This window comes from Sinohyriopsis cumingii, chromosome 15 (assembly GCF_028554795.1).
Source record: "Sinohyriopsis cumingii isolate HCF-2022 chromosome 15, ASM2855479v2, whole genome shotgun sequence".
Classification (NCBI taxonomy): Eukaryota; Metazoa; Mollusca; class Bivalvia; order Unionida; family Unionidae; genus Sinohyriopsis; species Sinohyriopsis cumingii.
In genome coordinates this window covers 45,687,252-45,702,563 of record NC_142975.1, presented here as the reverse complement: position 1 = coordinate 45,702,563, position 15,312 = coordinate 45,687,252, and the positions used below count along the sequence as shown (strand labels likewise).

At 34.6% G+C, this 15,312-nt stretch overlaps 1 protein-coding gene across 2 annotated transcripts in view; it reads left to right on the top strand.

Annotated features, from left to right (window-relative positions):
- LOC149781726 (endothelin-converting enzyme homolog) overlaps positions 1 to 15,312 on the top strand; it is a 181,165-nt gene that overhangs the window by 4,509 nt on the left and 161,344 nt on the right. Inside the window, exon 1 of one of the 2 annotated variants that reach the window (XM_089935834.1) lies at positions 13,115 to 13,257. The exons of the other annotated variant lie outside the window; for it this stretch is intronic. Within the exon in view, the coding sequence (XP_089791960.1) occupies positions 13,225 to 13,257 (33 nt within the window). The 5' untranslated portion in view covers positions 13,115 to 13,224. Of the gene's footprint in view, positions 1 to 13,114; positions 13,258 to 15,312 lie in introns of those variants that run through there. 2 annotated transcript variants of the gene reach the window in all.

Here is a 15,312-nt window from a genome sequence, read left to right as displayed (position 1 = left end):
TATCCAAGTATATAGACAACAGAAACTTTTGAGTGAGAAAAATAAAGGATTTATTAAAGTAATAATATGTCAGTAAATAAATTATTATAACAGAATTTACATATTCTGTTAATATGTTCCTTATGCTTAATGACATTTCATAATAACCAGCAGTCTCAACAACTTGTATAAAATGATAATAGTGATCACAAACAATTTACTAGTAAGATTAAAGAATAATCATAGGAGTATCATTAAAGTCCCAATAACAAACAAATTCAAGTAAATAGAATTATCATGTGAAATGGAAGAACACTTCAGTTATAATAAAATTATAGTCATACAAATATACTGCCAATTACCAGGTACATTCCCTGAAGTGGCCTACTAAACTTTACTAGTTGGATGCAGGTTCATCCAAAGTTGGTATTTCAACAGGAGTCTGCACATGCCTTCCCATCAAAACAATGGAAGGCATGGAACAGAAAGTAAGGTCACTCATCACCATTAGCCTGTCATGCTGACATGTTCTTATTTAATATGCTGAGAGAATCATCAATGAAACCAACTGCCTTACAACGTGCACTGGAAGCTGTGGCTAAGGTGTCCATACGTGCTGTTTTTTTCAGTGGCATTATTGATGAAATTTCTGCATATCTGCCATGCCATTGCTTTGGACTCTTCAAAGGTCCTGTGTAACCATAGTAAAGACCTTTAAGGGCTGCTCCATTCGAAGCCCAGACCATCTTCAGAGGACCCATCCCTGTAGTGAATTGTCAAGACTTGCTAGATCACCAACATTGATCTTTTTCAACTGCTTCTGGCCCATTGCAGTCAACCAGGAAACGATGAAACACAAATCGTCCTCAAGGGCCATCCATCAAGTTTTTCAAACAGATGTAGGCCCAGCTGAACACGCAACCTGAAACTGGACATTCTTCTCAGTCGGGTTGACAGTGCTTAGGATGGCACCACAGCCCCTCTAAGAGGATGTTTTCTAAACCAGCTTCCTTTCCTACCAGAAGGAAGGGAGGGAGTTAGAGACAGCTCTAGGAACCCAAACTTACTCCTGTTGTGCATCCCAAACATCCCCATCGGATTTATATCATCTGTGCCTCTTTTTAAAGGCTTGGTTGAGCATAACAGACAATGGTTGGGTCCTTTAGATTATGTGCGAGGGTTACAGACTCCAGTTTTGAGAACAACCCCCACCATTAAGGACCTCCACGTTTTTGTGAGTCCAGTCTGGTGAAATTGAGGGAGGACATGAAAAAGCATAATGCTATACAGTAGTGATGAGTAAATATTTGCATAATTAAAATTAGTATAATAAAAAAACCTCAATGTTTTGGATCACCAATACAAAGTTAAAAAGAGCTATTGTGCTACCCAGGCGTGTTATTTTTTCTGGATGTCTACAACCAGATGTTATGCATGTACATATGGATGTGTCACATTGCATCTCCATCTCGACATTATTTTTTCCTAGGTCCAAGATAAAGGTTTAGAGTGGGTTTCATAGCACTTGCCACCAGGAGAGGCAGTTGACTTCATAGGAGTGAATTGTTTGTACGTTAAGTTTTTGCATTTATGTCTGAACAGGTTTTGTGCTGTATATATGTCATGTTTTACCTAGAATCATGAACTTGGTGGTGGTAGGGGTGCATCTTGAAAAGGATTAAAACCTCATTACAAAGGTAGGTTACTGTGATGCGTCTCTCAAAGTTATTGATTTTGTTACATTTTGTTTATTTTTGACACAATTTGTGTTAGAATCATCAAAGTAGTACCACAGATTTCAAGAAAAGTACATATATTTCTCTGTGATCTAAATTTGACATTTTACTACTAAAGTCAAGTTTTACATTTAACACTATATTTTCAGCACCCAGCATGTACACTTCTACATGTGGATTCATAAAACTTTAGTAGGTACATATTGTTCAGTTCAAAACTAATATTTCAAAGGTAGGTCACAGTGGCCATAATTTCTTTCATCGCCGAATTCGGTTAAATTTTGTTTGACATTTTATTATTAAGTATGTTAAAATCATATAACTTGATGTTACGCATCTCGGTTGGAAACAGACACCTGCTCAACAAAGGTCACTGTGACCAACATTGTTTTTTCACAAGTTAAGCTGTTGCCTTTAGCTTATTTCTACATACATATAGTTTTTGAAATGTTATATATGTATTTTCCAATTTAAAATCATGAAATTGTATGAGGGGATACATATTAACCATCATTGCAAGGATAGGTCGTTGTGACCCACATTTTACACATCATTGACCTTTGTGTCTTTTTCTTAGGCACTGATCGTGTTTGAATTATGAAATTGATATGCATCTCTTATTACAACACCCTATAATAAAAAGAAGGTCACCATCATCTGTATTTAATCCTTTACTGGTTGATGTATTTACTTCATAACCACACAAGATTTTGGCATTCTGTTTGCAAATGAATCTACCTTATATGAAAGAGCTTGATGAGGAATGCTTGTTGGTAAGTACTTTTCACCTTTATTGCAAAATGAGGTCAGTGTGACTTGTGCTTCTTGTTTCCTTGACTTTGTTAAAATTTGGCAGTTACAATTCATTCATGTGGTGCTGTTTATGTTGGAATGATTAAACTGATTATTGGACATATCTGCTGGTTTAACACGTATATGTTTCCATGCTGTATGTATTCTAGCCTATACATAGGGGTGATTTCACCAGTGAGAAATTGAAACTTGGAATAAAGCAGACTTTTTACATTTGCAGCATCAATGGTAGTAACTAATCAAGTTAATTACTAATGCAGGAAAAATGGTTACAGTGGTAGTCAGATTTGTTGTAACTCTCAAAGTTTCTCAAATTTTGTGACACCCATCCAGTAAAATATGACTTCTGGAGGTGGCCAGTGATAATAGCTTCTGAAGCAGATCCTTTGAACAATAATTAAAAAAAAAAAAAATTGGTCTCCATATAATACCTCTACATCGACGTCATAGAAAAGAAATTTCATTTTTTGTTTATGTCTTTTATGTTAGTGAAAGTGTTAAATTTCACAGTTCAGGATTTTGTTGTTGTAGGGTTTAATGCCATATTTCAGCACACGATAGGCTATACATGGTGGCCAGAATTAATGGTGGAGAAAGAACCTGGGAAAACCCCAGAAAGAACCACCGACCAAAGAGAAGCTACTGGCAAGCTTTTTCACATACCCACATTGTCCAAATCCGAGACTTGAACCCACACAGACAGAGGTGAGATGGCAGTGATCCGTAACAGAGAGCGCTTTAGACCACTCGGCCACTTGGGGCCCCCACATAGTTCAGGATAACTCTAGTCTAAAATTATTTTCTGCAAGACAATTTTGATGTGGCTGCTGCATATTGCCAACATTGTTGATTACGTTATGGTTAAAGTTAATGGTAAGATGGGCTAAATTTTGCATGGCAACTTTGAAATGTGAACATTTCCCAGTTTAGACACATTCATGGAATATACAAAGAATATGATAGAATCTGAGTCTGGAGACTACCACAAATAATCTGGAAGGTGGCTAATTAAGACTGCACATGCACAGTCACATTCTTGCTGAATGACTGACAGGCAATATCAGATAACTGAGATACTTGGACATTTAGTTGGAGTCTAACAAGATGTTAATATAAGTTCAAAACAAGTGTGAAATAGACTAGTTTTATGAGGAAAAAATTGACATATACATGTATTATGAAAGTTCATTTTGACTTTTATATGTGAAAAAAATTATTTTCCCCCTATAGTTTTAATAGAATTTTGTGCTACACACATTGATAATCTTAATCTTTTTCTGCTACTGCTCAGAATTTATCTGTGCCATTTCAAAAATAGACATGGACATTAACATTTATGCAGAAATCAATTTGCTGTTTTGTGTCAATTCAATTAGCTTTTAATTCATTATTTTCATTCTGTATGTTCTTCTCCTCAATTTGCTTTTCTGTCTGGGATTTTCTAGTGATTATTTATTGCTGATTGACTTTACAAGTGTGATGGGCATTGTCCACATTACATTGTCAGATATAATTCATACTGTCACTGATGGTAAGTAGTAGGAAAAAATCTTCAATAAATCTTATGATTTGTAATGATTGGCATGTGAAATGTTTGGCAGCATAACCAAAATATATGAAGATTGTATTAAAAGGAAGAAATAATTCAAACCTCTGACAATAGTCAGAACACATTTAGAACACACCTATTTCACATGAGCACTGATAACGATTTTTTTTCATTCTTCACAATAGTATCTCATTCTTTTAAAATTGTGACATTTTGTTTTATATATGAAGAAATTAATTTGTTTTATGCAAGATAAACAGTAATGTGTACAGATGGTTACGTATCTGTGAATGGTATTTTATGTGTAAGAATGAATGAATGCATTTTCTATGAAGTCAATACTTAGGGTCTTACGTTAAGATTTGAAAGCTTTCAATTAATCACCTTTTTCATCTACAAGTCCATCTGTCTGTCTGTCTGTTCACACTTTATTGTAACCACCAAAGTGTTGCAATTCCTACACATATTTTGATGCCGTTTGATAGTGAATTGCCAGATACATGTGGATTTGCCTTTATTTCGCATTGTGGTCTACAGATGATGGAGTTATTGCCCTTTTGTGATCAGTTTTATTTATCCACTGTGTAACTGGCATAACTGAGGAATCATTTGACATATTCTGATGCCTTTTGATGTAGATATGGGTTTTGTCTTGTTAAATCCATTTATGACAAGAGTCATGGTCCATGACATTTAATTTCATATCTTCACAAGGAATGTTTCTTGTAACTGGCATGGCTTAAGAACCATTTATCCTAATGCAGCTGGATATGAACAGAGTCTAACAATTCACATGTGCCTTTTATGTGTGTAGCCTCATTCATTTTGCATGAGTTATTTTTTTTAATCCTTTTATGTAAGAAAACTAATGGTAACACAAAGTATTTGATTGGTCCAGTTAAACGCAGAAGGAAATTTGCAGACCTATGTAATTTTAGCATTAAATTAATAGCTGGCTTGCAGCCAAATTCATTTAAGACTTTTGTAATTAAGCTAGTTATTTAAAGTCCAAAGCCAGATGTATTGTTGCACAATTAAGTACACATCTGCAACCTAAACGTTGGTTGTTATGGCAACTACACAGAATATCTCAGGAAGGTCCAATAATATTGGTCTTGTCAGCTTGGCATGCAGTTTTCAGACTAACAGAATTTAAAATTTATTTACTCATTTGCACAGCAAGTTCTTGGGAGGGACATAATGTGCTGTCAATTGCTTGTGTCATCTCAACATGGCCATTGAGGTGGAGAAGAAAACTGGAGAACCTTGCTGAACCATCAGCCATTGATAGGTGGTCACTAATTACCAAGTACATGTTGAAATGGGGGCAGTGAACTGAGGATAATAAAACTGCATAACTGTGGCATCATTTAACAGGCAGAAACAGAATTATCATTTGTGTGATTTGCATGCAACATCTGTAGTAGTGTTACGGCACTTATTCTCTGCTCCAGGAACAGGAAAACAGTCCATTTATCTAGTAAAATAAGGTTTTTTGTGCAGGAGGTTCATGAAATCTTATAACCAGTGACAATGTTTTATTTCTCTTGCTTTTTTTTACCCTGCAAATACAATAAATTACATTTAATACAAATACACATAACAATACCATTATCAGCACATGTTAATTTATCTCCCAGTAAATTCAGTAAGAATGACTTACTACCTCATATATTTATTGATTATCCATATAGAGAGATAGTGAACCATATTGTAACTGATTGGGGTGGGGTATGGGCTAACTTATGTAAATGTAATAATACATTTAAAGAATGCTCAAAGTCAGGACCTTTTTATTCTGACAATGAAATTGTGATAAGATGTTTAATACAAGATATATGACTAAAACATGAATGTATGTTTGATTACGTGTAACAAATGCAGTACAGAAATGCTTTAATATGCTGGCCTTCATAACCTTAACGTAATCATTCAGCAAGAAATGGATGACTCACACAGTGAGTATTTTGAAAGTTAACCCAAAATTCTTAGTGTTGTGGGAGATAACTGCTTATTTATGTGGCACAATTTTTAATATTACTTTTATATTAAGCTTGAATCAATAGCAGTGAATTGAATTTGTTTGAATTGAATTAATTCCTATTGTTGTACTATATATATATATATATATATATATATATATATATATATATATATATATATATATATATATATATATATATATATATCTGTGTGTGTGTAATTCCAGTCTATTTTTGAGAATAAAGAAATTAAAATTTGTGACTTGTCTTATTTTTATAAGTACATGTATCTATGAGCTTTTCAATGCCATCCAATAAAGCTGTAATTGTAACTACCTCATTACAGTGCTCTTTTCATTTGATGGAGCTTTGTTGATAGAGGCACTAATGTTGACAACTATCTGCCGAATTTCAAATTTCATTACTATTTATACTGTTCAGAAAATAGTCATGTGACGTAAATTTAACCAATCATTGCTTGTCCAGGATGCTGAACAGGTCTGATGGTGCCAAACAGATACTCTACAACCAGCAACACAAACTGAGGGTTAATATACAATTTAACTATCATCACTTGTCCTTTTACAATCTGTCATTAGCTAATATATAAAACATTATGTATTATGTTGTGTCCGTCAAACGTCAAAGTACTTGAAGTTGTAACCAAGACTGTTAAGCTTGAGTGAAGAGTACACGACTGCCAATCAATGCTGATAACATTGAAAATATATTGACCAGCATAAAAATGAAGATTACCTATTAAATATTCAAAGCATACTTATACTTGTATCAAAGAAGGCCAGCATTTTGAATCAACAAGTGAAATTTAATAAAAAATGTGAAAAAAATTACTATGTGAAACCGGTCATGTGATCTAGTGTTGGCCATCTTGCCTGCAGATGTATTTTCGTAGTGTCAGCTGTTGGAGTCATCGAGCTTAGTGCTGTTCAAATGATGATTTGGGATGGGATTTTAAGTGTGATAAACATATTTCTGGGTGTAACAAATTCATATAAAACAAGATTCCAGAAGATTTTGTGAATATTTAACGATATGCAAGGTTGAATTCGATGACATTTGTTACCACATGACCGGCACCCACACATGACATGTAACATGTCTGAACAGTTTAATACAGATATCAAGGTAAGTTGCGATCTGAACATTTCTAATACATTACAATCTTTAAATTCATTCTTTCAGCAGTTTATATATTCGTTGACATGAACAACATGTTAAATTTATGACATAGAAAAACCATCCTCCCCATTCATCATATTACAGCTTTAGAGCCCCCAGGTCTATTACAATATGAATCTAAATTCAAGCATACAGATTGCAGGTGTAAAGCAAGCAGTGTGTAGAACAAAACAGAGCAGACAGACAGACACATGGATACAATGGTAGGCCCACATAAGAATAATCAGATTGATAACAATATTATGTGTACAACATATAGCAGTTCTATTGGAATATATATGAGCAGGGTTGGTATCAAGGTCTTCCATTAGTTTGGTGTAAACTTTACTCTGTAGTATTATTATTCATATTTGAAACAATGTTTTAACTGTTCGTTCACATACACAAACAGGATAGAGAAGGCTAACCTGAAGCTTTTGTCCTCACACTAAGGCCTTCATCAGTATATTAATTTAATCTCTATTGAGTGTTAACATCACTTGATGGAATGGTGAGCAATAATTTTGTGCAACTGTTAGTAGTAATATTTTGGTCATTTGTGCTGCACAATTTATTTTACTAAACAGCCCATACCTCCCTCAGATATGTACAAAGATGACAGTTGTTATATGATTATTTTGAAATAATTATTTCACATTAATGGGATTTGTTTATTTTGCTCAGCTGCCACAGTCTTCCTGCAATAATTATCAACAATTTTTTTCTTCTGTTTATTTGTGTGGTGCTTATTTTTTTATCTACTAATACATTCTACCTGTCTTATAATAATCATTGCACATTAAAACGATTTGCTACTTTGCTGAATTGCTAAATCTCATGTTTACTTAATGCGTTAATTAGTCATATTTTTGTTTTGCACTTGCACTACTCATATCAATGCGTCACACAGTTAATCACAGACAAACATTGGCATGAAAATTTAATTTGTGCAAATGCTGTCACTTAATGTCTAATGCAGAAATACCTGTTGCTGGAAAATTGTGAAACCTGCACCTTGCCCTCCTTCTGGGTTGGCATGTATTAAATTTTGATAGGTTTAATACATTGCAGATATCCTCATGCTGCATGTGCATTATTTGTGTCAGATTGGTACTGTTTACTTGCATTTTTCACCTGCAATGCAATTTATACCATCTCAAAATTGCTATCTCCTGTAAAGAGTATATCCTGAGGGAAGACTTTACCGTACATAAAAACTAGCACACAGCCCAGATTTGTATATGTTCAGCTGTGTAACAGTTTGAAAATTCAAGGTCCATCAACTTGGAACTTGATATGATGATTCTAGCTGGGTAAAATCGTAAATGTTGATAAGCATTCATATTTTATATAAAAAAAGTGAATTTTTATTGGCGTTTATCTGTCTATTAATCAATATCAATTGTGTTTTGCTTTTGCAAAGCAGTCATTTTGGGACGTTCAGATGAAGGAGGTAAGTCGATTCTTTAGATGTGATTCAGTTGGACTCCATCATTTATGTTGTAAATTCTTTTTTCTCTTGTAGACAGTTTTACTTGATTCATTATATATATAAACAGGAGTTGTATCTACTATATATAATGCATGTTATTTTTCTGTGTACAGTACTTGTAGTACATGTATACCAATATAGTCATCATTCATATTGACTTGGAAATAGAAAATACATCTCTTTCCAAGTCATGTTTGTATTTCTGAATATTACATAAACTAGTTAAACACCATTGATCACTTTAAATTTATGGAGTTGGTTAGAAAATGTATATTCATTGGTACTTAGGTCATGGGATTGTACTTTGGAACCCCCCCAAACCCCCAACACAATAAACATCTGAGTAATGATGTACATGTATATATCTGTATTAAAAATACCAAAAGCATTCACTTCATCACATCCAGATGTGTTAGAGCTGAAACGGAGGAAGGGAATCATCCCTCAATTTCAGATCCACTTGGATTTAATGAAAATTTAAATATAGGTCTTGTTAAAATGATACATGATTTTTGTGCACTTAGTTGACTTCTCAGCATGATGTTTTGGTCAGGGAATAATGCAGTCACATATGCAAGAATAGACAGTGTCTTGGTCAACCTGAAGATGCCTTCCTATCAACTGGTTCATACATTGTGAATTATCTCCAAACATTTCAAATTGTAACTTTGGATGGAATGATTAAAATGGACTATTGTAGAAAAACTAGATTGTCTGCTGATTATTTATTTAGTACTTAGATGTATAAAACTTAATTAGTTGTTCAGCTGAAAAGATTACTTCTTTCCTCTGCATACGTCATGATTGTTAAATTTTTCACTTTCTGAGAGCATAAATATCTGAGAGTTGTAAATCTTTGGCAATATCACACTGCCTTCATCTATAACTACTGTTTATCACGTATTTTTACCATATATATGAAGCCGCTAAGAAGAATGTCACAAATATAGTCCAAGCAGCGAAATCAGCCCACTATACTACAAAGTTTATGGAAAGTTCCAGCTGCAAAGAGCTCTTCGAGATTACTAACAAGCTAATGTCAAGGAACAAATCTACACCACTTCCAACTAACTTCTCTCCAGTCGACCTTCCGGACGTGTTTGCAAATTTCTTCCGTGACAAAGTACAAACCATGAGAGATAAGCTTGACACCACAATTTCAATTGACTTGTCGTCACCATACAGTTGGGATACAGAATTTGAGAGGCAAACATTAGCAGCATTTGAACCTGTTTCTATGGATTTTTGTATGTACAATCCTGATGAAGAGTGCACCAAATTCATGTGAACTTGATCCAATTCCAACATCACTGCTGCTTGAGTGCTTAGATCCAGTACTGCCCTCACTAACTGATGTTATTAATACCTCTCTCTCATCCGGGGAATTCCCATCATTTTTCAAAACTACCATTGTAAAGCTGAAGAAACCAACACTAGTCCATAACGATTTAAAGAACTACCGCCCAGTTTCTAATCTCCCATTCATATAAAAAATCTTAGAAAAGGTTGTTCCATCCCAGCTTGTATCTCATCTAAATTCAAACAGTCTTTTTAGCAATGTACAATCTGCATATCGCCCTTGCCACAGTACTGAAAGTACTCTTCTAAACGTAGTTAATGACATTCTCTCTGCGTTGGATAGTGGAAAGATTACAGTTCTCACCCTCCTTGATTTGTTTGCAGCATTTGACACAATAGACCATGATATATTACTTCACTGCCTCCAGCATATATTTGGCATTCATGATAACAGCCTTACTGTGGTTCAAGTCCTACTTGGTCAACATGACACAAATTGTATCTGCAAATGGAATACACTCCAGCTCAGTTGATCTTGTTGTGGTGTTCCACAGGGGTCTGTTCTTGGACCTGTTCTCTTCATTTTGTATGCTGATGACACCCAAATATACAAATCTAGCCACCCAACTGAAGTTGATGCTACCATCCAAGGTGTAGAGAGGTGCATTTCTGATGTGAAATCATGGATGACATGTAACAAGCTGCAGATGAATGATGATAAAACTAAGGCCATTCTGATCACAACACAAAGACTTTCTCATTCACATCCTTTACCTCAAACAATAAATATCAGCAACACCAACATTGAATTCATACAATTGGTACGAAACCTAGGTGTTACTCTGGACAGTATTCTCACATTGCACCAACATGTCATGAACATATATATGCAAGGCATTTCTTAAGCTGAGACACATAAGCTCAATTCGCAAATATCTTTCAGTTGATGCCACTAAAACGCTTGTGTGTTCATTAGTACTTTCAAGACTGGACTATTGTAACTCAATTCTCTCTGGTTCATCTCAATATCTGCTCCAGAAACTTTAAAAAGTTCAAAACACAGCTGCTCGGATCATACTTAGAGTACCATGATCAGAGCACACCTCCCCACTGCTCTGTACCCTACACTGGCTGTCCATTCAATCCAGAATCAAACACAAAATTTGTTCTCTGTGCTATGTTTCACTGTCAGACTCTAGTCCAAAATACCTATCCGACCTCACTGGTGTGTACATCCCAGCAAGAATACTTATGCTCCTCTTCTGACAATCGTATACCCATTATTCCAAGTATGAAAACAAAGTCAAATGGACAGCGTTCTTTTGCATACCAGGGCCCAGCAACGTCGAATGAATTGCCCATTGAACTTAGACACAGACACAGTGATCACATTCAAGAGGGGTCTCAAAACTCACTTATTTCGATTGCAAGAACAAACTTAAAGACCTAATAATGTTTCCTACCTTTAATATTCTCAGCATGTTTTTTAATATTTTCTAATTTCATGGTGTTTGTTTTTGTAATCATATCATTATATGTTTTTTTATCTTATAGGTGTTGTCTAATGTTGTAAAGCGCTTAGAACTTCTAAAGATTAGGTGCTATACAAAGTCCTCATTATTATTGTTATTATTATTATTATTATTATTATTAAAATGTATGAGAAATTCTTGCATGTTAAAGTGTGAAATATATGTATGTGTGATACATAGTTCTACCTTTTGTACCACAATAATTAACATTTAAACAGCAATGTATTCTTCTCAAGATTTGTTTCCCCATAAATCTGTATACTTCCTCTGCCACTAGTATTATACACATAGACCCACAGAGAAAATATATGCTTGTTAAACATCATTATATTCCAGCTCCATGAATACTTTTTCTTTTTAATAAAATTCTTAAATTTTGCTATCTGTGGAGGATAGTAAACAGTCACGCCCAAAGTACATTTGGGGTCTGCATTTCATCACAGTTTAAAAGAAAAAACTTGTCATAAAGTTAATAAAGTATTTATTTCTACACCTCTCACAGTTCGAGTCTTAAGTTTTTAACTTTTAACACCACTACTGATGAACCACGCCCACGTGAAAATCTGCTCTGAAGACATCCATGTTTCGCCCAAATTCGTGCCCTTCTCTTTTTATTATGAAATTGAAATAACATTAACAAAAGAATAATAATAATAACTGCCATAATGATGATAGTAATTACCAGAATGAATATAGTAATTACCAGAATGAATAGCCCAAGTGCTGCTCAGCCTCATTATGCCCTATGTTCTCTTTAGGGTCCTTGTCCATGTTCTCATCTTCTTCAGGTTTTGGTCGGTATTGTTTAACCTCAGTGAGCAGAATCTTCTTAAGATTCATTAAGTTTGCCATCTTCTAGCAGTTCAACTTTCTCACACGATGAAAATGAGCATGCCAAATTTGTCAAAATTTGCATGACTCATCACTAGATTCGGTCATCATCAGCACATATGATGAACTTGAGGGACATCCTGACTGTACATCACTTCCGGAAATCCTATTTTCACTGGAAGTATACAAATACTTCCGGAGCATTTTCCATAAAACATTGATAAATGCACACATTATCTTCATTTTCTTCTCTGTGAGTTAAAATATGCTTTTTTAATGCACATTTCAGAGTTATTTAGTGAAAAATGAGCATTCTGATATACAGTGTGTATTAACTCAAGTAGACCTTTAAGTTAAGAAATTTGACAGGGGTCAGTTTACAAAATAATCCCCTGCTTTTTAAGCAGAGATGAGGAAATAAATAATTTAATGGAAACCAATAATGCCTGCATTACTCAAAGCTGTAAATTATGTTTACACTGTTACCAATTGTGTCAACATTTACAGGCAATAAACTGAACAACCCCATTTACACATGCAAATGTGTCAGTCCAGTGACAGTCAGTATCATTTACATGTGCAAATGTTTCAGCTTTGTATCCAGTGACAGTCAGCATCATTTATATAGAGCAGTGTCACTCAGCCTTTCATTGGGGAATTACTGTATTGGATTTTCATTAGGGTTTACTTTTGTGTACTCCCTGTTAGATGTTCAATTTAACTTCAAGTTGGTTGACAGTAAATCAAGGTCCGGAGTGGTACATATGTTGCAGTTAAGGCAAAGCAGCTGTCGTGTGAAGAATGTGAACAGTTGTTGAGAACTTCAATTATTATGAAATGCAGACAGACATTTAGTGTCATAAAGGTAAACTTGGTCCAGCATTCTTATTCTTAAAATATTTTACCACTCTCATTGTCTTTCATATCTTGAATTACTTTGTATTTTTAAAATCAACACAGACACACACACACACATACACACATGGTGAGAGAGAGGATCTTTCATAATTTAATATTGAAATAATGAAACAAGTTAAATACTTTACATCTTTTGCAAGTTTTATTAATTCAATATTTAATCATTGCCCATTTGAGATTCTGTTTTACCATCGAGTAGGAAACATTAAGATAGAAGAACAAGTCGTCTTTGGTACTTTAATTTCATTTTGGCTTGGAACTTTCAATTCTTGCATGTAAAAAAAATAGTCCCTGAGGTGAGTTGGAGAAATATTGCACAATCTTAAAATTAGTTACAATTATTAATAATTTTTTTTTTACAAACTACAATTTTGACTTTTCAACACTGATCCCAATGGAAATTCTTGTGATATCATGTAGTTCTCTTGGTCAGGTGAACTGGAATAATTGTGGCACCATACACATGGGTTTCAATGAGACTACAATGTTTCAGCCGAAAAGTGTCAGTTCCACGATGAACATACACTACAGGTGTAGTATTATATATTTAAATAACATTTTATTCCAGTGATTGGATATTTGTGTGATGGGGTGATTACTGGATGCAGAAATTGTACTAATTCTAGAGGTGTTGATGAGAATGGAGGATATTTGCCATGGCTGATTTACATTCATATGTCTCTTACTTATTCTCAGAGATAATGATTTTGTGACCAGACATTTGTACTATTTGATTTTGTCAAATGCAGTTGTTAATGTTTTGTCAGTGACATTTGAGAGACCAGCATTTCTCAAGATTATTTTCATGAAATAGGCGAGTTTATTTACTCCTGTAAGTTGGCATTTCAATCATACTTGTTTCGGTTGTAGGGTGGAAGATCCCTACTGGGTGGCAGAAGCAACCTAAAGGGGACAGTCTGCATTACAATAGGCTGCAGAGTGCTTTTCTACATAGATGCTACGTGTAACCAATAGTGTGCATTTTATTTGGTGAAAATAGTTTTTTTCCCATTGTTTGTTCAGTTACTAAAAGGAAAGATGGCTACCATATTGTTGATGGTACTAGTAAAAAAACAACAATTATTTACTGAAGGCTGGGTGAGGAAAATTGCCAATATTGCAGCTAATTAGTATTGAGAATAATGCTCAAAGATTTTGTGGGCTTATTTGAACCAGTCAGAAAGTGATATCTTTATGTGTTGATATATAAACAAATTAGTACCCAGTAAACACTGTGTGAACTAAAACTCCACTGCATGCAACTTTCATCAGGCCTGTCTTGGCAGAAACTCAAAATAGCAATTAGTTTGATGGAGTCCATCTGCGTGTCCATCTATCTACACATCCATCCACTAAAATACTTCTTATAATATCTATTGTCATGTTTGCTCAGCCCCAATTCATAAGACGTGTATAAACTTAGGTACACTGTATTATTACAAGCCATGATTTGATGTCTGAATATTGCCGCAGGCTAGAGTTAATCTCTTATGCAAGGTTACTGTTACAAGAGAGAAGATCTGGCATCTTTAATCGACACAGACTTTAAATCGAGCGACTTCCCACCTATGTGTTACAGCTTTGTCTTAGGATCAGAGGAACTGTGAGGGGGAAATGAGGCATGTTCTAAATCCGTCCCCACTTGGAAAGACAGCAAGAAGGACATTGTCCGCCACGTTTGATTGGATCGGATCAAAGCGATATCCAATCTGAATTGAGGCAGAGGGTGTGATAATAATTTTGAACTGAATTATAACTTCTAACTAGCAAGCAAAAATTTAGTCTCGCCTAGGTAGATTGCTGAGCAATATAGGGTTACTCCGAGAGCCACTCATAATTTGGCAGTAAAACTTAGGAGATTCTAAGGAAAGACAAAGCTTCATTAAGGTCAGTAAGTTATTTGCTCGCTTTTTGCAGAATATTACGGCATTGTAATTATGTGTAGTAAGTATACTGAATTACTAGAATTGTTTAGTATGTAGAATTACCTTGTAGTGTTTAA